Source organism: Polypterus senegalus, chromosome 8, assembly GCF_016835505.1.
Source record: "Polypterus senegalus isolate Bchr_013 chromosome 8, ASM1683550v1, whole genome shotgun sequence".
NCBI classification, from domain to species: Eukaryota; Metazoa; Chordata; class Cladistia; order Polypteriformes; family Polypteridae; genus Polypterus; species Polypterus senegalus.
Genome location: NC_053161.1, coordinates 97,135,012 through 97,157,832, shown reverse-complemented (window position 1 = coordinate 97,157,832; position 22,821 = coordinate 97,135,012). Strand labels below are relative to the sequence as shown.

At 34.2% G+C, this 22,821-nt stretch overlaps 1 protein-coding gene across 1 annotated transcript in view; it reads left to right on the top strand.

Moving 5' to 3' along the window:
• Window positions 1-22,821, top strand: part of sema3ab (sema domain, immunoglobulin domain (Ig), short basic domain, secreted, (semaphorin) 3Ab) — a 311,024-nt gene that overhangs the window by 235,348 nt on the left and 52,855 nt on the right. Inside the window, exons 4-5 of the mRNA XM_039761470.1 lie at window positions 9,382-9,444; window positions 18,985-19,104. Coding sequence (XP_039617404.1) covers window positions 9,382-9,444; window positions 18,985-19,104 — 183 coding nt within the window. The remainder of the gene's footprint in view (window positions 1-9,381; window positions 9,445-18,984; window positions 19,105-22,821) is intronic.

The window sequence follows — 22,821 nt, the reverse complement described above, 5'->3', positions numbered from 1 at the left end:
GAGAGATTACATTATATTATTTGCTTTATCACTATTCATCCATTTAGAAATTTTCAAACCTGCTTATCTGTTCAGATTAGTTGATGCAAGGTGAGGATAAATGTAGAATGAGGTGCTATTGCATCACATCAAACAATCATGCCCATACCCACACTCACTTACACTGGGCCAGTTTTTAGCATCAAATAAACTAGCATGGTGTGTAGGGCAACACCAGATCACCTGGAAAAAATTTAACAGAGTCAGGACCTGTTGGACCAACAATTCCTAAGCTATGGGTCAAAATGACTGCCATTTAGCCACTTCAGCTATCTAAAACCATAAATATAATACATTACAAACATATTAGATATAAAAATTAACTACACTGAAGAAAACTGTTCAAATATATATTTTATTCTGAGCCCACTGCATTTTGTAATGGTAAACCTTTAGTTCTTTTAGTTTGTTTTGCTTTATTATCAAGTTTCTGGTCATTTTTTGAGTGCATATTTAAAATATGTAATAGAATGAAGCCATCAGAAAACACTAGTTAGAACTTTATACTTTTCTTGTCATTTGCAGCCGAGAACTGTGATTGGAATTGTGATTTTCTACTATTGAGGATCTTTTGCTTATACCATCTTCTTGAGCTCATCTCACCAATCTGTTTACTGCACACTATATGCTTACTGAACAAATTATTATCACCTGTCTGTCCATGCAATTATATAATCAGCCCATCATGTTGGCAGAAGCACAATGTATAAAATCATGCTGATACATTTAATTTTTACATCAAACACCCGAATGGGGAAAATTGTGATCTCAGTGATTTTGACTGTGGCATGATTGTTGGTGTCTGAGGAGCTAGTTTGAGTATTTCTGTAACTGCTGATCTCCTTGGATTTTCATGCACAACCTGCTTTTTCAAGTTTACTCAGAATGGTAAAAATCAAAACACATTCAGTAAGCAGCAGTCCTTCTGACAGAAACACCTACATTAGTTGACGAGAAAGGTCAGAGGAGAATTACCTGACTGGTTCTAGCTGACAGAAAGGCTATGGTAACTCCGATAGCAGAAAAGCATCATAGAATGCACAGCACATCGAACCCTGAGGTGGATGGGCTACAACAGCTGAAGATCATGTTAAATTTTAACCCTGTGAGCCAAGAACAGAAAGTTGAAGCTTCATGGGGATAAAGCTTATTAAAACTGCTCAGCGGAAGAATGGAAAAAGTGAGGCTTGGTCTGATGTATTTCTGTGTGAGGCACATAAATGGAAGAATCAGAATTTGGTGCCAACGGCATGAATCCATGCACCCAATCTGCCATGTGTGAACAGTCTGTGTTTTCTTAGCACACTTTGAGCCCGTTAATAGCAATCGATCAATGCTTGAATGCCATGACCTATTTAAGTGTTGTTGCTGTCCATGTGCTTCCCTTTACAATCACAATTTACCCATCTTCTAATGGCCACTTTCAGAATGATAATGTAACATGTTACAATGCAAAAGTCATTTTAAACTGGTTTCATGAACATGACAATAAATTTAGCATTATTCAGTGGTCTTCCCAGTCACGCAACCAGAACACAAAAGAACACCTTTGGGATGTGGCAGAATGGGAGATTTGCAGCATTAACATGCAACTGACAAATCTGCAGAAAGAGTGATGCAATCATGTCAACATAGACTACAATTTCAGAGGAATGTTTTCAGTATTTTGTGGAATACATGCCATGAAAAACTGAGGCTGTTTTAAAACATATATTGTGCCTGAGAATAAGGTTTTCTTGTTAAATGTACAAAAAAATGCAAATTACTTATGTATTAAATGGTATGAAAAAATGGGACAATAGCTAGTATACTGGACAGCATAATAACAGCTTGTGTATGTGTTACAACAGAATATAAACAAAGATTAGTCCATCCCTAAAGTTCAGCGATATGTGGCTCCACTGGAATATTTGAAAGTAAAGTTTTTATCAAAATTAAACCTCACAAAGAGGTATAAGAAACATCTCTTAAATGCCAGTGAGCGTGTGCAGTTGTGAGTTAATTTAAAAGAAATGCACAATATTCTGAAACAGTTTGTCAATTACATGTCTTTCATTTGTGTACAGTGAAATATAATATATATGTTCAACACTACAATACAATACAATACAGTTTAATTTTATATAGTCCTCTTCACTGATGGCAGACGCCATTTTCTCAGGTAAAATGCAAGTACAGATTATACTAATTACTCTTTACAAAATTAGTACATATAAAGATACCGATTTGATCACATAAACAGAAAACAAAGTACTTTCCAAAAACATCTGAACAGTAGTTAATTATTGAAGTATGGCCACACTGCTACAGTCCTAGACACCTTTGCCAGCTAACTGAGTACCTCCTCTTTGGCATACTATAATGAAGTCTGTGCTGGACTGTCCAGTCGGATGAGTAAATTTTTCCATCTGATTTTTTATCTGAGATGACTTTTGTATAGGCAGAACAGCAGCTTCACAGTAAAGCAGTGGCACCAAGTACCTCATCAGGGTGCACTAAAGATAAAAAGAATAGAGGAGGGTTAGTAACAATTTATAAATATTGTACTACTTATATTTATCTACAAATGATTAACAAACAAAGGTGCTGTATGCACAGCGAATCAGCAGCTCTAGTCATGGTATGCTTGACTAAAGCTGTGAGACTTCAGTCTGGATTTAAAAGCTGAGACTGGAGAGACATCTCTTATATAAGCAGGTAGATCACTCCACAGCTTTGGGGCCCTGTTACTTAAATCCCTACCTCTCACTATTATTTTATTAATCCTTGAAATCATAAATAGGCCAGAATCTTGATATTTTATTGCGTGCTTTGGTTTATAAATAATGATAAGTGCAGATTACTAAATGTGTTAAAAAGTAGATTTTGAAATCAACCTTAAGCCTAACTGGCAGCCAGGGTTAACACATAACTGGAATTATGTGTTCATACTTTTTGGTTATTGTAATAATTTTTGCAGCAACATTTTGAAAAAAATGGAAAGCTGCATGAAGAACAATTTGAACAGCAAGTGAAAATCCTATTACAGTAGTCAGTTCTATTGGAAATGAATGAATGCATTTCTCATATACTGCAAATTTAGAAATCAACCTAATTTTTCAAAATTTTTAAGATTGACAGACAAGTTTTGGAATGTGTGTTTTAAACAAAATTGTAAAAGGTACTCAGAAATGATACTTCAGTAAAAGTACTTCATTACATTTTTACTTTCAGTGAAGTAAATAGTGTTTAATTTAAAAATACTTGAGTAAAAGTAAAAAAGTACATTTAGACGTACTCAAGTATAAGAAAGTAAAAGTACTTGTAATAATAATAATGTATTTGATCAATACATAATTGCAGTTAGTAAAGCTTCGAACTTTCCTCCAAAACATATTATGTACTTCAGAAATTATAAAGCTTTCTGTCTAGTAGTATTCACTAAACATTTTCTGGGAAATTCACCTTGCAGCCAGCTTTCCAAAATCCCCATGATCCTTTGCAAGGCCAATATGACATTACAGAGCTCTAGCAGCCATGCACAACACTTTCATGCATGCCTACTGTAAGATCATTGCAAACGTGGTCAGTGCTGTGTTGCAAGCACACAAGAAAAAAATTACGGTTTCAACTACTGAGATGAAATGAAAACCCTCTCTCCTGCTGCCAACTCCAATGATCACCCCCCAACCCCAAACAGTGCTGTTCAATATTCTTCTAACCAAACTCATTTTTTTCACTTGTGGTTGATTGAAACAAACATTCTCATTATTCTGTGCTTAATAACAATCTTAAAACAACTGTTAAAGGAGCCCTCCCTTCCCCTTCCCATCATCAGAAAACACACAAAATGCTGTGAAACAATAAAACCAGAATATTTATTACTACTTACAAGACTTAATTTTTGATGGAAGAAGAAAATGTGTAGCATCTGTACAGATACATGAGACACAATAAAAATGTTTCTGCCGTTCTCTGAGCCCCGACTTAAAAGAATAGAATGAGCATGTGTGTTTGCTTGAGGCTGTCCCAAGATTGCAAGTCTATCAGCACAATGATCTATTCTAGACAGACTTTTCCCAATTCCTCAGGAACATTTAAAAGACCACTGCACCATTATAATCCACTTAAAACTAGTTCCTCCTTCCCATTGACTTCAATGGATTTCATGGAGTTCCAATCCAGCCAAGGTTCACCTATTATATAGCTTGGAAGTAGAACTGACAGTCAAAATTCCTGCTGTCTAACTGTGCTTATCTAGGGCTAAATACAATTCCTACAGTGCTGATCCTTTTATTTTCAAACAACAGTAGCCACTGGATGAATCCCATTTGTAATAAAAAACTAAACAATACAAGTTTCTTCCTTTCCAGACATAAAAATGCTGAAAGATTTAAGACTTTAAAGAGGATGCATTTCTACTGTGACCTTAAAAGTAGGATTAGGATTTATAAACTGATAATTGGTACTAGATCTTAAATTAATGAAATGTACCATATTCCATATTCAGCTTAAAGCTATTCTCTGTAGTTGGGTGCTTAATGATTATGTGGAAAGAAGCAAACACAGATACAGCATTTTTTTATTGCATTGCTATTGAGTTTAAATTCAGTGTAGCTTTATTAAATGCCCTAGTAATTGTGTTACAGTTTTAATGCAATACAGTCTACTTCAAACTGCACCGTTATGTCACACAAATGCAATTGCTATCTCTTTTAAGCACAATCACTTTTTATTTTCAGATTAGCTTGATTGGGTTTTTGTAAGATCTTACATCTTAGTCACAAGTAATATATTGTGAACAGATGTGTATATTTTGTGCAGAAGTTAATATCTTGTGGGAACAAGAGCAGTAATGTATACCCACAATATATTATCTTTTGACCACAAAATATATTTCTTGTCCCCTCAAAACAAGTACAGTATGCCTTCCATGTGCACAATTGATTTTGGTGACTTTGTAAATTAAAACGAAAAAAACTGATAAAAGTTCAACTTTAAGCTCTGTTTTACAGAGACAGTCTTTTCACATAGTACAACTTTTATACAAATTCAGGAAACTGAAATATATAGCAACCATCCATAATCACAATATGCCACAAACTATTCACTGTTTTGTTATTTCATTTAATTCTACATCCTGTTAAAAAACAGACTTCAATTTCATTCTTATTACTCTTATTAATAAAAACGTACAGCAATACAAAAATAAAACTGTAGCGGGAGGCACCATGACTTCTTATTTGTAATTGAAATTGTAAATTACCTAATCTCTAATCTTCGGTGGCGCAGAGGCTGTGGAATTCCCTCCCTGATTACTTGAGAGCCCCACAGTCGACCGATGCCTTCAAACAAAACCTAAAAACGTATCTTTTTAGAAAGGCATTTTGTTAAATTATTTCTATAGATTTCTTGTTTGTTAATTTATTCTTATTTTGTAGCACTTTGAGATTGTTAAAAATAAGCGCGATATAAATACAATTTATTATTATTATTATGATACAGGGTTCCTGTATGATAACCAATTTGCCTCACACCCACCCTGCACAAAATTGCTGTGCAGACAGCTGGGGCTGCAGGATTTGATTAGTTTCACTGTGATGACCAGAAGTAGCACTAGTGAGTATGGATATGAATTATACTGTGCCTCCCCTGCAGGAATACTCGGCTGCAGTAGATGAGGTACCTTCTGCTCCAGAGAGAAAAGAAGAAGAAAACAAAATATAAGCATAAGAATAAAAGTTATGCAAACATATCACAACCTTATTACTTGAATAGATACACCATTTAAAAAACTGAATGAAAATTAACAGAGATTGTTTTTATTACACTTTGCTAAAGTAAAGACAGACTTTAGATGGGCAATTATTATAATTATTACATTAAATTTTAGTATTGTGGTTTATCTATAACAAGAATTATCTTATGAAAGCTGTTGTTTGGTATGCACTTTTATCTTTAAATTACTCTCTTGAGCACTTGTGTAAACTATAGAATTAGACATAATTTAACTCAAGGCATATTATTAACTCTCCATCATAACCAGATGTATACCAGTTGTCTCATAATGTATATTCCTGTTTTTTCTATGCTCCAATAGACATTTAAAATCCTACAGAATAACATTTTCCTACACATATAACCAGCTTGCATTAATATTACACTACAATAATTCAACTTCATTATAACATAATAAAATGCTCCGGACATGGGACTATCCAGTTATATTTAAATGCTCTCTTCTGAATCATGTAAACAACTATTAATGAGGACAGATCAGTGGTAATATAAATCACATACTTTGCAAATTAGAGGAAAATGTGGAGTAACTATTCAATAATTTATGAAGACAAAATATGTCACAACTTAAAGTTCCCTCATGTACACAAAACTAGATAATTCATTCAGTAAGCCACCTGAATGTTTCTTAGTCAATGCTGCTCAAGATTAGATTCTGGTCAGCAGGGCAGTGTACCGTTAGCTTTCCCTAACTCAAATTCCATTAGGTAGCTGCAAAAATACTTATCTGTGCTTGCAGAAATGCTGACACTTCTTTTTTTAGCACTCGCATAACAAAAGACAGGAAGACCTTGGTATCCAGGCACAGGGATATTCCTCTGATCAGTTGCACTAAATAATTAATTTAATGGAGTAATATTTAAGTTTTGAATCTCAACCTCAAGATTTTAATCTCAATCTTAATATCTTAATTGTGATAACACTTTGTTTTCATACCTTTATGGTTCTAAGTAGCGTACAAATAATGTTACCATTAGGGGGCACCATTGAGCCTGCAAACCCCAGACACGAGACCCAACACAACTCTGGGTTCAATAACTGGATTTTTAATCTACACAGCTGTAATAATGCAATACAAACAGATAAAATACATATTTAAATGCTCACTGTCTTTCTCTTCTCCCTCTACCTCTACTTCACTCCTCCAGTAAGTGTTGCCTGATGCCTCCTAACTGTGACTCAATGAGGCATGGCGGCAGGCTTCTTTTAAGCTGGACCCAGGGGTACTTCCAGTGGCACGTTGTAGCTTGTTGGAAGCCCTTCTGGGTCACATGGAAACCAGGGAGTTATGGACATCACCCTCTATCGTCAACCAAGGACCCTACAGGGCTGTGTTTCCAGATTCCAATTGTGATTCCAAAACTGGAACTGCTTGTGAGGAACACTACCACCTATTCATTTTGGGGATGAATTACTCCCGGCTTCCAGCTCCTGTCAGTCCATTCTTATTTCCAGCATCCCAGCCAGGATGACAATTATAAGGCATCCCAACTGGGGAGTGTCCGCAATATGGCCATCCTACCATTATAGCTACCTGGCCAGGTAAGAAATCCTCCTCCATCCTAGCCAAGATACCCATCTGTTCTCCTGGGCACTTATAATATATAATCCACATATACAGTATTTAGTTGATTTTGGTTTTTGAGACAGATTAGGTTTTTTTATCTACTAAATAAATTTTGAAAGTTGTCTACAATTTGTACAAAAATATTATAAAGATATTCTAATCATAATATTTGTTTGATTCCTCTGGTAATTCTGGGACCATGTGCATGTCATTTAAGCCTTAACATCATAATTTTAATTTGATATGTCAGAGGTAAATGATGCAACATCGAATATACAGCTTTATTAACTCTTAAAATAAAAAAGGACTGAATTTTTCATTTTTTTAAACTAAAAACTAATGAATGTAATTAAAGTAACTGGAATTTGTTTACAAAAAATCTATAGTGTTGTAATAAAATGTAATCATTTTATGTAATAGTTGTAAGCACTAATTATTATCTATGTATAGTACATTGGGTTGCATTATATTCAAGTCAAATGTCACAGATTAATTGAGGAATTGATCAAAATAAATCATAATCTGTCATGTGTTCCCCCACACTAATTTCCTGACAGAATCAATTTGTATTGTTGACACAGTATTAAGAAAGTTGGCTGCTCTTCCCAACTGCATGTAATCCACAAACTTGCGCAGATTAGAAGTCTTGTCCTCATTAAACATAATTTTTATAAATAAGGAAAACCAGTGGTCCGAGCAGAGTTCCCTGTGGCTCTTCTCTTGTTATTTCACTCCATCTGAATGTCTGAACCCTGATGAGTATTCTGTGATTTCTTGCATCCAGCTGTGCAGCCAATCTGCCAATTTGCCCTTTATTACCAAGGTATTTATTATTGTGTGGATCCTTGTATTAAGACTTTTGGGGCTCAATACAGTGACATATGTATCCACTTTAGAGGTTAATGCTGATAAGGCATATAAATGAGGCCCATCCTTTTTTTTAATCCTTTTTGATTGTTTGGATTAATTTGGTAATATGTAGGTACTCATCCAATTGTGTCACTTTTGTTTTGTACAATTTTGTGTATGAATGAAGAGGAATGCTGTACATGTGTTAAAGTTAAACGTTTGCATATACTTAAATTTAAAAGGCCAAAAATATATATGCTTATTTGGAAAAAAAACTGGATTTAGCTTTACATCATGTTAGGTTTTTAAAAGGCATTTAGTGCAAGTTCTAGCACAGCAGACTACAGAACATAAAATACTTTATACATCTTACAAATTGTTAAAATGTACTGTATATAGTTAAATAATTTATATAAAACTAGCATCATACTTATTTATTTTGAAAGAAAAAATATTTAATGGATAGATCAGTGGGTTTTTAGATTTAATCAAATAGATGCTCCATACAGCATACCTAAGGTTTGCAAAACTAATGCAATTTCATTGTTATGTGAAATAATGCATTTATCACTTAAAGTAAAATTAAATATTTTGCTCAAAGTTGCTATTTCATTTCAGCTTCCTAGATTGCAAGGTAATAAGTATTTTTGCCAGCTACTTTTCACATAATTACTGCTTTAGACGTTTTAAAACTTTCAAAGAGTAACACCAACAGTATAAGTAATATTGTGCTGATTATTTATGCAACAAAGAAAAGTGGAGATTCTAAAAGCACTTTGTGTTTAGAATTTTCACAAGCTGCCCCTGTTGATTGTAGCAATGCTCATGATTATGCTAACTAACAAGTTTTTCTGTACAACAACGATGACATTTGCATTTGAGGCCAATGCATTCATAACAGAGGACAAAGGAGTTCTGACTTTTATTAAAGACTTTAATGATCTGCATTCAGAGTAAGCAGCAAAAGCAGAAAATATCATTTCAAATTTTATCTTAACACTATACAAAATTCAGTGTTCGCATTTTAACTGTTGATCAGTATAGCTAAAAAATAGCGGTACCATACTCTTTTAAAAATGTGACTAATAAATACACCTATTTACATTTCTTTTTAAAATGCCTGAAATTATAATTTGCTATATTTATAGATTGCATGGCCTGCATCTCCAACCAGGCGAGATGAATGTAAATGGGCAGGAAAAGATATTTTGGTAAGTACATTTTTAAAATTTCTATTAATACCAGTTAAACATGTTTGCACATTAAAAATATGTTAAATGAATATTTTGCTAACTCTTCACCTGGTTTTCCCCAAATACATTGTTATTCATGTATAACCACCAGTGTTGAAAGTGGACTGGAATTCTGTGAAACCTTATTCCAGGAGTGAAAATTACTTCAATATACACATTTTTGAACTTTTTTTAATTATAAAAATGCAATATGTTTTGAATCTTAATTTTACAAATTGCCCTCACCCAGACATGTTTCAATCAGTATCTATTACATTGTTCTAAAAGGAGTTCTTTGCTGTACAATGTGAAATTTAGGGTAGGTTGTTTCCCAGGAACTGAACTTAGTTTACATTACTTTTATTTATTTAGCCCCATAGCCCCATCTAAAGAGGCACACTAAAGGCAAATGTGTAATACTCTTTTGCAATATTACCATATTGTATGTATGCACTGAAAGGATTATTGATTTGCTGTAATTGTTAAGAAAAATTGTCAGCACAAATGTGTAGGCCATGCAATTCTTTGTCTACTAGGCATAGTACATGCGTTCCAGCTTTTACATTGTTTTATGCAGTGCATTCAAGGTATGTACTGTATATATTTTGGAACACTGATCAATGAAAAGAGGTGAAATGACCAGTGTCAAAAGGCTGATGCAACACCAATGCTATGTTGGTTCATTTTTATTCTGGACTGGGAGAGCCGAAGTGTACATCCTTGCAGGTTTTTGTCCCAATAGGGAACTCAAAATGGACAGCACAAATGATCCATTTCTAACTTGGTTAGTCCTGACAAGGGTCATGGTGGTGCTGGAGCCTACATTATCCCAGCTAGCATAAAGACAATAACAAATACTGGACATGACACCAGTCCATTGCATGGCTAACACAAACCCCAACCACACACTAGGGCCAATTTAGGATCGCTCATTCACATAACCTGCATGTCTTTTAACTGTGGAAGTAAACCAGAACACCCAGAGGAAACCCACACAGACATGGGGTAGAACATGCAACTTTACGCAGGGAGAACCTGGGACAAGAGACCTGGTCTCCCTACTGCAAGACAGCAGTGTTACACTGTACCACCATGCCACCCTCTTTTTGATTTTGATACACAATCATAATTTGAAATTATTTTATAAAATAAATAAGTGCCTTTTTTAAGGGTATTAAAGGTGCATAATATGATAGTTTTATTCAAATATTGTTCAGTTTATGGTAGCAGTTATGGATTTAACACAAGATTCTGTTTTCATTAGGCAAGGTAGCAATCAACTGTATTTGAATTTCCTAAGTATTTATTCTTTCTAAAGTAGTTTAATACATGAACATATATGCGTAAATAATTTTGCAAATATTATAGAAATTATCCCAGAATTATGTATTTATATTTTTCGTTTTCCCTTCCCAAGAATGCATTCCTATGGATCCTCCTACTAGAGTTGCACCAATGCTATTTTTCTTGTTTTCCCAACAACAGAGCACATTAGGATATGCATGACTATGGAGAAAATTCTTTTTGTTTGCTAACGTTTTTTCCCTTGTACATTCAAACGTTTAGAAATCAATGTTTTTGGTGGAAAATGTCATAGTTTCAGTCCTTTGCAAAAAGTATTTTTATGAAAAAGTACATTTTTTACTTTTATATACAGAACATTCAGATATTTGGGGTACTTTTGCTTAAATGGAAAGAAAAATGTAAAAGACATTTATGTGTGTGCAATGCATTACAATTGAAAATCTTCTGAAAGTGCTTGCTGCCTTTGCATTTGCTTTGTCACCTTTGTTAGCTTGATGGTATGATCAGGAATCAGTTCACTATTTGAACTGACAAAAGGGATAGTAGTTCATCAAATATAAAGCTTGAACAAGTCTATTGAAAAGCTTTTAATGAGTTCATTTTGTCAGAGGTACAAGAAAGGGGGTTCTTTTTCCTTCCTGGATATATTTAACAATGATCCAACCGGAACATCATGATCTAATGTAGTCTGTGATTATGCAGATTACATAGCTCATGATGTAAGCACTAAATTTGAAAAGTTGCTGCCTCGTGGAATTAACATGGGTCAGTGAGCCTGTCTGTGTATTTTTTTAACCATCTGCAGTCTTTTTTGTTGAAAGTCGATTGAGGAGAATTTCCAATTAGTCCTTTATTTATTCCTTTCTGTTGCCACAATGGCCAGCAATGATGAAAGATCTTTAGGGTTAAGAAGCTCCATAGCCAATTGAAAGGTAGACAATTAACTACAGTGTTACTTTTTAATTATAATAGTATTAATATATATATGTATCTATTTTTTTAGCTATTCAATGTGTTCTTTTTAAGCAATTATTAGCCTTTCAAAATATACAGAATAATTGCAGTTAACCTAGAATTAAGTGTATACATTAACACAATTTTCTACCTGTTTTACATGTTTACTATAATGAATTAAATAGTTTTTCATGTATTAAACTAAATTCAGGGTAGCGCGAATTTCAGTACTGTTTGTTATTATAAGAGACCAATAAATGCACACTTGGGAGAATGATCTGTATCTTTGGGTAATCTAATGACACACATTAAAATATTTTGATAAAGAACAATTTTATTTGTCATTTTTTAAGCAATTTAGGGTCGCATGGGGGCTGCAGCCTATCCCACATAGCACAGGGCACAAGGCAAGAACCCTGGACAGGGTGCCAGTCCATCACAGGGCAAACACACACATATCAGGGCCAATTTAGCATCTCCAATTCACCCTACCTGCATGTCTTTGAACAGTGGGAGGAAGCCAGAACACCCAGAGAAAACACACACAGACACAAGGGGAACATGCAAACTTCATACAAGTAGGACCCAGGAAACTGAACCTAGTCTCATTACTGCGAGGCACCCCTGCTTCAAAACAATAACTCATTTAAATCAGTATTATGTCAATGTCATGCTTATATTCACATCATATCATATCTGATCATAGAACTGGGAATTATTTGACAAACTGACATTACCAAGCATATCACAACAAAAAAATCCCCTAGTTTGAAAATTTAAAATATGGGGAGACATCCATTATTCTTGCAAATTATCAGGGTGCAAGCATTAAATAAGATACAGCAGCTAAAACAGCTATGTGATAAAATTCTACACTTTCAAACCTGGGGTAAAGTAAAGAAGTTTGAGATTTGTGTGAAAGTAAAGTGTTAAGGTTAGTGTCAAAAGCTATTAAGAATGTAAGGATATGAATGGCTGGCACCAAATAAATAAAGCCTCCTGGCATGTCAACAAGAGCCATCAGCTAAGTGAAACTTTTTCAGACCAGGTTGAAAACTTAACTTAACAAGATGCTCGTTAGAAGGACTGCAACCTGGTGGCTATCTAAAAGTCACTTAGTCTAACACCTTGAAATTATCTGTGTTCTCCTCCTTCCATTGTATTTGGCCTGTACCTTAAACTGATTCACATGTACGATACTTTAACTGATTTTTCTTTTGAACATTCTACTCGTGAACATGGCCTGTAAGAAAGGGATCGCAGAGCATGAGATTGGATAAAGAAGCTACAGTGGTAAAATGCTAAGCAGTTCTGTAGTGAGACAAAGCCTCAGTGAAATAACTTCTGCTTCTACTGAGATGATTAAGGGAAGTTTTCTTATGATTTATACCACTGTTCTGGTAAAATCAATAAATCAACAGAATATACACAATCCATTATATTGTATCATTTCATTTTCAATCTGCTATACTTGACCATACCACCCTGTCTCTAGAAATAATCTACAGGTACATATTAAGGTTTATGTGGTTCTTCCAAGACAAATGAAGGATGTTGTTTTTCCAGTGTACTGTGGGTCTTCCCCTTGGTCTTCTTCAGTGGGCCATACCTGGTAAGTCTGTTGTGGAAGATGTCTGGTAACATCCTGACTAATCAGTATCAACAGTATCCTTTCAATTCAAAGAAGTAGTAATAATATTCTGCAGGCTACACTTACTGTTGAAATCCTCTCTTCTTCTTCTTCTTTCAGCTGCTCCCGTTAGGGGTTGTCACAGCGGATCATCTTCTTCCATATCTTTCTGTCCTCTGCATCTTGTTCTGTCAAGAAAGATTAAACCCAACAAACCAAATTTTAGTTGATTACACTCATTATGTCATTGGTTTGGTCCCCACTCTGACCACTGGTGAGGATGGGAGTATGGATTGACACTTAACTTTCAGTTTAATCACAACCTAATTCAGCATTTGCAGAACTGCACCTATTTATTGGTCAATCATATGAGCAATGGCTTTACGCTCATTCATGAACTCCTCTATAATTGGGGCAACTATCTTCCACTAACCTAAAGCCAGTTTTTTCTGGAAAAGGAGCAAAATCTGTAATTTTTAAGTGGCAATTCTCATCTCAGCTTTGTTACATTGACCTATACAATACTAAATTGTGTGAGGTCACATTCCAATGCGGTCAAGAGGACAATATTATCTGTAAATATCATAAGGGCAACCCTTAGGATGCCAAACTGATACTCTCCAAGCTTTGGCTGCATGCTGATATCCTCTATATAAAATCATAAACAGGAGACAAAATGTGATGTACCCTGTGGTTCATGAATTTGGATCCTACTATGGTGATGTTAGGAGGTTGAAGGTGCTTGTCTGCCTCAACGATCCTTAGAGTTATGTAGTTAAGAACTTTATACTTATGGTTAAATTACAATTGGCAAATCAGTTTAAGAAATGGTGAAAGACAAACAATAATGCACAAATTGAATGATGTTTCTAAATAAATTAAGTTAAATCTTACCGGAACTAAGGATACTGGGATCCGATTCTTACTCTATTCTTTGGTATCTCGCACCAATTTGCAACAACTCATGAACTTTCTGTCCAGTTCCAGAAAGATAAATTGACATTTTTATTAAGCATTTTTTTATCTTTTCATGATACTCAGGCAGTGTTACCAAATCCCTAAATATGAAGTTTTTTTCTTGCTTGTTTATTTTATGCAAACTAAGCAAGACAATTAATGGTTTTCCCATAGCAAAATTACATTTAAATCCTTACAGTGTAACCATTTATTTTCTTGTTTTTAGCAGATGACATTAGTGGTACACAGTCTATATCTATATATTCTGGATATTGCTATTTACATTTTCTTGAGTTCAAGTTCAAGTTCAGTGACTACATTACATAAGCAAAGTGTGACAATTGCGAAAAGACTAACAACTGACTTCAAAATATAAAGTAACATGACATCTGCAAGCATAATGTTGTGATGCTGGACTAAATAAGCAGGTTAAGATATGGATGAGTTGTTTGTTATAATAAATTTATCCACTTACACATACACTCATGTTTCTTGGTAAGCTATGGATTTAGCAGTGAAGCAGAAAGACAGTACATTTCCTTATTCATTTCTAAAAGCTTCTAGTCTGTAAGCTAGAAGATTCAAAAAAAAAAAAAAATATATATATATTCTAAATAATGCTTGGCTCGCAAAGGTGATACACAAAAGTCCCAGGCATACAGTACATTTATCAAGGAGTAGATGGCATGGAGATAGGCAGAATATTATTACATATGAAAGCATTAAAACATATGAAAAACAAAAATTTGGCAAGACACTTAGGAGAATGCTCTTTATTTATATTTAAAATTATACAATGGCTCAACTGGTTCCACTAGTCTTAAAAATCTAGTATAATCAATTTCACAAGTCTGTATAAATTCCCACCTGGAATTTCCAAAGATCATAACACAACACCATGTGTTACTGTAGGCTAAAGGAGCTCAATTTCTCCAGTCTTTAAGAAAAAATGTCTACAGGGAGCTAATGCAGGTGTTCAGAATCCAAAATGATATTCTAAAATAACTGCAATTTATCAATAACCTTGCCAAGTCAGTTACACTGGTTTGTATTTCTATTACATTCCATTTTGTAAATCAGTTGTTAAATGATGTACTATAATAAATCAGCTAATATAAACAAGCTGTTTATCCTTATGTTTGTTTTATTATTAACCAAAATAATATAAAAAGACATAAATATGAAGGGAGACTACAAGCATAAATTGAAAAACCAGCATTGAGTATAGAAAAAACTTCCAGATACAGCAGTGAATGTACTTAACATACTGTATATCGTGCAACTGTTTAAAGACTTAGTGCTCCAGGAATACAATCAGAGAGCCTCCATCCTGCTGCTCTTGCTTGTCAGAAGCACAGAGTACTGATTTTTTAATCAAGGAGAGAAAAATGCACACACTCATTTTGCTGCACCAAATCTTTAGTCATGTAATTCAAATTATCCTTATACAGCACTCTTCACAAATGCCAGGAACAGAAAGTATAAACAGTCATACAAATAATTAAAAACCAAGAAATTTATAAAAACAGTGGATTCAGAAAATATTCAGACTCCTTCACCTTCTGCAGTTTATTGTGCTGTAGATTTTAAAATGATTTTAAAAGAATACATTTTTCCATCTTTGCCCATCAATCCACACTTAGATAGATAGATACCCACACACTATTGTTTTAACACACCAAATTGACTGAAAAGAGAAAAAAAAATTAAAAACTCATTCAGTCCTGTAACAAAGCTGTTGTTTAGCTTTAAAATCCAAAGAACTTTCCTGTTGAAGAGTTCATTGATAAAATCACAATCCATATATAAGATTTTGCCATTTCAAAAACTATGTATTTTATATTCAAACATTTGAAACACTTAAAATGTTGAGAACCTGGATGTTTCAAGGAACTTGGGTATATATTTTATCTTCAGAAAAATCTAAATATAGGAAAGTGACAGGTTTTAACAATATAATCAATCTATATACATCAGACTTCCAATATGACTCGGAGTCCTGCCATGTGCAAAAGTTCGCTGATGACACTGCTATTGTGGGCTGCATCAGGAGTGGGCAGGAGGAGGAGTACAGAAAGTTAATCAAAGACTTTGTTAAATGGTGCGACTCAAACCACTTACACCTTAACACCAGCAAGACCAAGGAGCTGGTGGTGGATTTTAGGAGGCCTAGGCCCCTCATGGACCCTGTGATCATCAGAGGTGACTGTGTGCAGAGGGTGCAGACCTTTAAATATCTGGTAGTGCAGCTGGATGACAAATTGGACTGGACTGCCAATACTGATGCTCTATGTAAGAAAGGTCAAAGCAGACTATACTTTCTGAGAAGGTTGGCATCCTTCAACATCTGCAGTAAGATGCTGCAGATGTTCTACCAGACGGTTGTGGCGAGTGCCCTCTTCTACGCGGTGGTGTGCTGGGGTGGCAGCATAAAGATGAAAGACGCCTCACGCCTGGACAAACTTGTTAAGAAGGCAGGCTCCATTGTAGGATTAAAGTTGGACAGTTTAACATCTGTGGCAGAGCGACGGGCACTAAGCAAACTCCTGTCAATCATGAATAATCCACTGCATCCACTTAACAGTGTCATCTCCAGGCAGAGGAGTAGCTTCAGTGACAGACTTTGTCACTGTCCTGCTCCACTGACAGACTGAGGAGATCGTTCCTCCCCCACACTATGCGACTCTTCAATTCCACCCGGGGGAGTAAATGCGAACATTAATTTTATTTTAATTTTTTTTTCATTTTTATTACTATTTAATTTAATATTGTTTCTTTGTATCAGTATACTGCTGCTGGATTATGTGAATTTCCCCTTGGGATTAATAAAGTATCTATCTATCTATCTATCTATCTATCTATCTATCTATCTATCTATCTATCTATCTATCTATCTATCTATAACAAGGACAGGGACAAAATAATATGCATACAATTTGGGTAATATTTAACATGAATATTACTTGAATATCTGCCTTGTGAAAATCATTACAGCATACAGGGTGCAAAGCATGGAATTACCTTTTCAAGTCTATAATGTGAAGAGGAGTGCTGTATTTAGGAAGTGGCATGTAAGATATAAATAATATAATCCTTAATATTGCTGCTACGTGAAAAGGTATAAAGAGGAAGGTTTCTCAATACTAGATGTAATTGTAGAATATGCAAATATCTGAGAATAAAAGGGTTTAAATCTATTAGCATAGTTAGGTTAAGTAAAGATATATATTATTCAGTTTGTCTGAAGTTTGATTCACAAGTAGTAGGTCCCTATTAGCAAATAAAGATTTTTATCAGAATCTGTCATTTATAATCTGTCTAAAAGGTATTTCATATCATAGAAAAAATTAATTAACGCTTGATCTTGTGTGAAAACTGGAGGCATGTCATAAATGTTTCTGATCAGCAAGTTTCCTGATAAAAACTATAATCCTTTGTATAGAATTAAATCTACATCAAATTAATTCATATATCACTGTAGGGATCCTTATGCTTTTAAGTAGCTGATTATCAGTTTTACCAACAGACAGACAAAGCTAGGATTATAGATTTAGGATGATACAGTATATAGTGCTTACATTCACTTTCTACATTGTTGAGTTTTTTATATAATTCAATGAAATTGATCTTATTTTAAAATATATAAGAGCATTGGCAAAATTGGTAGTTTTATTTGAATCATTTCTTCTGCATGATTCACATACAGTCATTCTAATAAATTTACTGTTGTATATGTTTAAGAGCAGCATGCTAGCACACATGTTATAACTTCTCCCTAAAAGAACTAAGGTAATTGGTCTTTTTCTATCTCAGTGACTGACCACACAGTAAGTAAAAATTACATGTTGTCACTCTGTCCTTGTGGATTTGTTTGAATATTCTAATTTTCCAGCTGCATTTGATGTAATCTTAATTGGAGATTTAAAAATAGTGCATTAGTTATTTTCAATGTGTATACTGAATGAGTGTGCCCAGTGATTGGCCAGTATTCAATCTAAAGTTGAAATCTGTCATGGTGTCAGATTTTCTGGAATAGGATGTGTCTATCAGCAGCCTTGATGGATAAAGCAGATTCAGAAAATGGATTGATGTAGCCATACATTAAGGATGTACTAAATGATAATAAACCAGACTGGACACTGTTATGCAAATGTAGCACATTAACTTCTCAAACCTGATCAATCCAACTGAAGGTTATAGGAGACTTTGAACTATACTCTTGTTATTGGGGATGATACAGGAACCATCTCTGATACTCTCACACCCATACATGAAAGTTATCCATCTACCAAACACATTATTGGGGATGTGGAAGAAACACCCAAGTACTGGGAGGAAGACCCCCACAGACACAGTGACATTTCACTAAATCTACACTGACAATGACCAGGTATGGGATTAAAACCCAGAGCAGTGAATCTGAAACGTGGCAGTACTGAACACAACATTATTGTGCCACCCAAATCAAAAATGCAATTTTTTTTTGTTTTTCTGTAGAAAGTCTGTAAATGTTATATCCAGAAGAGCAATGTATAAATCTAAAAGATGTTTGATTCACAAGAAAATCAAGCCATAATTTAAAGTTTGTGAAATTACGAACCACAAAAGCAATAACAAATCAATCCAAATACAGATATTATTTTGGAACCTGATTATTTTTTCTTTAATTTCAGAAAGAATGTTCAAACTTTATCAAAGTACTTCAAAGTGTTAACCAAACTCATCTGTACGCTTGTGGAACTGGGGCCTTTCATCCAATATGTGCCTATATTGATGTGGGAAAACATCCGGAGGTAATTTAATTCTTTATTCTATTTGTAACCTAGAGTGTTATATTTATTTCAGGTTATCAAGATTTAATTAAAGTAGAGTACTCAAACAGGTCAAGGCCAAGCATTGGATGGTTTTATCAGACAGAAATCATAAATAAATTATAAATAAATTCAGACTGCTGATTTTAATGGATATGCTATTTTTTGTGAAAATTTGGAAAATTAACCACATATTTATATCCTCTATTTAAAATTTGTATCCATCTGTTTCACAAAAAAGGAAAAAAAACTTAAACTGTATAAAAAGAATAAACTTGTTTTATGTAATAATATTGTAAATTATTATTTTAACATGTACTATACTATTCATGTCACTGTAGCACAAAATGTTGAAGAGAAATTTAATCAATCAAGGCTATAAAAAAAAGTCAACTACAGATTACATTCAAGCAGCACGGTCAGTTTTTGAAATTTAATAGAGAATAGACTGTCCCATCTTTCATTTTAAATGTTGTATTTGTAAGGTGAGCTGTAAAAATTAAGGAACAGAGTCCTCGAATTGAGTAACCAGGCATGACTGTAAAAGAAATTGCATGCCCTACCCTGACAGGCTAAATATTGTCTTTTTAAGTAGGGTGGGCTGTAAGACAAATACATTTGGTTTTCAAAATTGTCAAATACATTGATAACAGAAGATTTATTTCAGATTATTTATTAATTTTCTGAACGGATTAAGGAGAGAATAAAAACATATCAGTCATTTTTTACTAAAAAAATCATGGGAATCTTGAAAAAGGTTCTCATGCATTTGAAGCATATAACCCTAACATTATTTAAGATCCGACTAGACAAAATGCTGGAACAGTTTAACTATCTGTTCATAGTTTGGTAAAATTAATTACTACTCCTCTTCTCTTGTCTCTATTTTTTAATACTTTCTTGTTCAAATGAGACTTTACTCAGCATTACGTTTCATTGGTTTTTTTTTTTGTATAACATTGGAATTCATTGACTGCACTTGGTTTATAAAATTTCAGCCTATAACATTGTCAATGTTTGCTTGCAGTTTTAATTATATGTTATTAGTGTAATACACACAATAACTAAATGTTATTGTTTATCTTTAAGTAGTACACACTTTTTTAGTACTGACATAAGAATTAAAAGGGTTACATTTAATGTTGTTGAAATATAGAAATATTTTATATGCAGGGTTCCTAATCAATTATACAGTTTTCAATAATAAGCTTTATCTTCCATCTGTTTGTCATTCAGACTCAGAATGGTGAACATTAACAGTTGTTTTTGATTGATATATATTTATACTAAAATTCGAGTTCAAACCTATTTAAATTCTTACAGTATTCTCACATGGCATTCCTTAAATTTTCAAATACAGTTAATCTGCTATCTTATCATCACAGCCTGCTGAACACTGGTAGTACCTTGCACAAAGGAAAAATACAGACTACATGAGGTTGATTGGTAACATATATTTATCAATGCCTGGAACTGTTAAATTCAAGTAATTTAGAAAAAACAGCCAATTAAAAGAATATCAATAGTGTAACAAATGTATTAGTAAATTCGGAATCCATTGGGAATTCTTGAACTCTAAAGAGTATATTGCTATATGGTTCCGAGACATGGATGCTATCCAGTGACCTGAGACTAAGACTGGACACGTTTGGTACTGTGTCTCTCCGGAAAATCCTTGGGTACCTTTGGTTAGACTTTGTATCGAATGAGCGGTTGCTCATGGAGTCCCGAATAAGGCACATTACCTGCATTGTGAGGGAGCGTCAGTTACAGCACTACAGCCATGTGGCGCATTTCCCTGAGGGTGATCCGGCATGTAATATCCTCATTGCTGGGGACCCAAGTGGCTGGACCAGGCCAAGGGGTCGCCCACGTAACACCTGGCTGCGACAGAAAGAGGGTCATTTCCAGAGGTTAGGAATGGACCATGTGTCTGACTGGTGTGGGGGTGGGGAGTTGTTTGCAAACCAGGATCCCGAGTTGTTTCGCCATTTAGTCGGTGCGGCAAAGTACCTGTGCATGCTCCCCAACTTGACTTAAACTTATGAATTCTTGTATATACAGTATGTTTGGAGTAAGTGCTGTGATTAATCAGCATAGTGAAAATGCTGCAGTGGTTGCTTACATTAAAACCAATTATGAAGCAAAACGTTTTGTTTCCTGTTTACAACAGGGTTTATCTGGTTTTATCAGATTACGTCTACAACTGTCACAAGTCTACCCAGTGGTATAATTATCTAAAATGAACATCCAGTCTCAAAATTAATTAATATTCCTGACCATGAGCATCTATACTGTATGCAAGACCCTTCAAAACTATATATAAGTGAGAACATTGCTGGCAACCTGAAATATACATTTAGAAAATTTTGCACTTTCTTGAAAAGTTGTATTAATAAATGAATTGTTGGATAAGAATAAATAGAAATAAACAGAGTATTAAGATAAATAATTTGATGATCATTGACGGTGCTTTTGCAAAATCAACTTAGACATGGCAATTTCCTGCAAAAAACAGTGGGCTAAGATAAAATGAATGCTTGTATTTCAGCTGTAAAATAGTAAAACTGATTTAAGCCCCAAACATTCATCGGGAGCTCTTTCATGGATAAGGTAAGATTAATGGTCTTAGTTGTTGAGGTTGCTTTTGTTATTTACAATGCTGATTGACCCTGAAAGTTCTAATCAGTTCACAATTCAACTTTGTGCAGTGTTTGCAAGTACTGTACCTTAGCTGAAATAAATTATAGAAACAAAAATAGAATATGGTAGATAAATATTATTTCAGTAAATTAAATATCATTGGAATGACCAAAAAAAAAGTTTTGAATTTAATCCTAAGTATACTGGTCAACATTGGAAGGATACATTTTGCATGGGAAGGTCCCATTTTGATAGTAATTGAAATACAGTATAAGTTGTCTTACTAATAATGCTTTTCTACAAGACATTCCCAGAATAAAATTGCAGATTGCTAAAAATTATTGACATTTTGTGCAGCTTTGTATAAGTGAACAATTGAGTAGCAGACAGTAAAAATATTATACAATAAAGGTCTTCAATTATGAAGCGTTTCCTTGCAAGCTAAAGTAATTTGTACAAATTGTTATTACTTTGTTATTTACATTTAGGTTATGTTTTTAAATAATTATAGTACTTTCAAATATTGTACCTGAAGGAAAACAGAGTGGTTAGAACAATAAAGGCATTTTCACATCATCCAAAAGCACCATATGCTTACATAACTTAAACATGCTTTGAAGGTGATTAATAATTATTAATAGTCTGCAGGCAAATATCAGGGGCAGGTCAGATGTCATGTATTTCATTACTCACATATGCACGCCATGTAATAAGATTTCTTTAAAAAGACAGCCCACCTTTTATCTTTTTCAAAGGTCATTCCTTTCAAGAAAGACCCAGATCTAGGTGATATATTACACTTGACAAGACAGAGTAAAAGAATTTTAATTGTTGGTGTTCCTAGAGAATTGTTTTTGCTCACTAGGGACAAAAGGTTCAATACTGTTAATGGGATAAGTTGTCCACTAAGTGATGGAGCTGGTATAAATATTACTTTCATTAATCAGCCTGGGTAAAATTGCTCTTTCTGGGAGTCTTGAGCAGAAATCATGATACAATTACAAAGCTGCCTAGCAATGTTTTAGTAAGAAATGACATCTTGAAATATTGATGGTA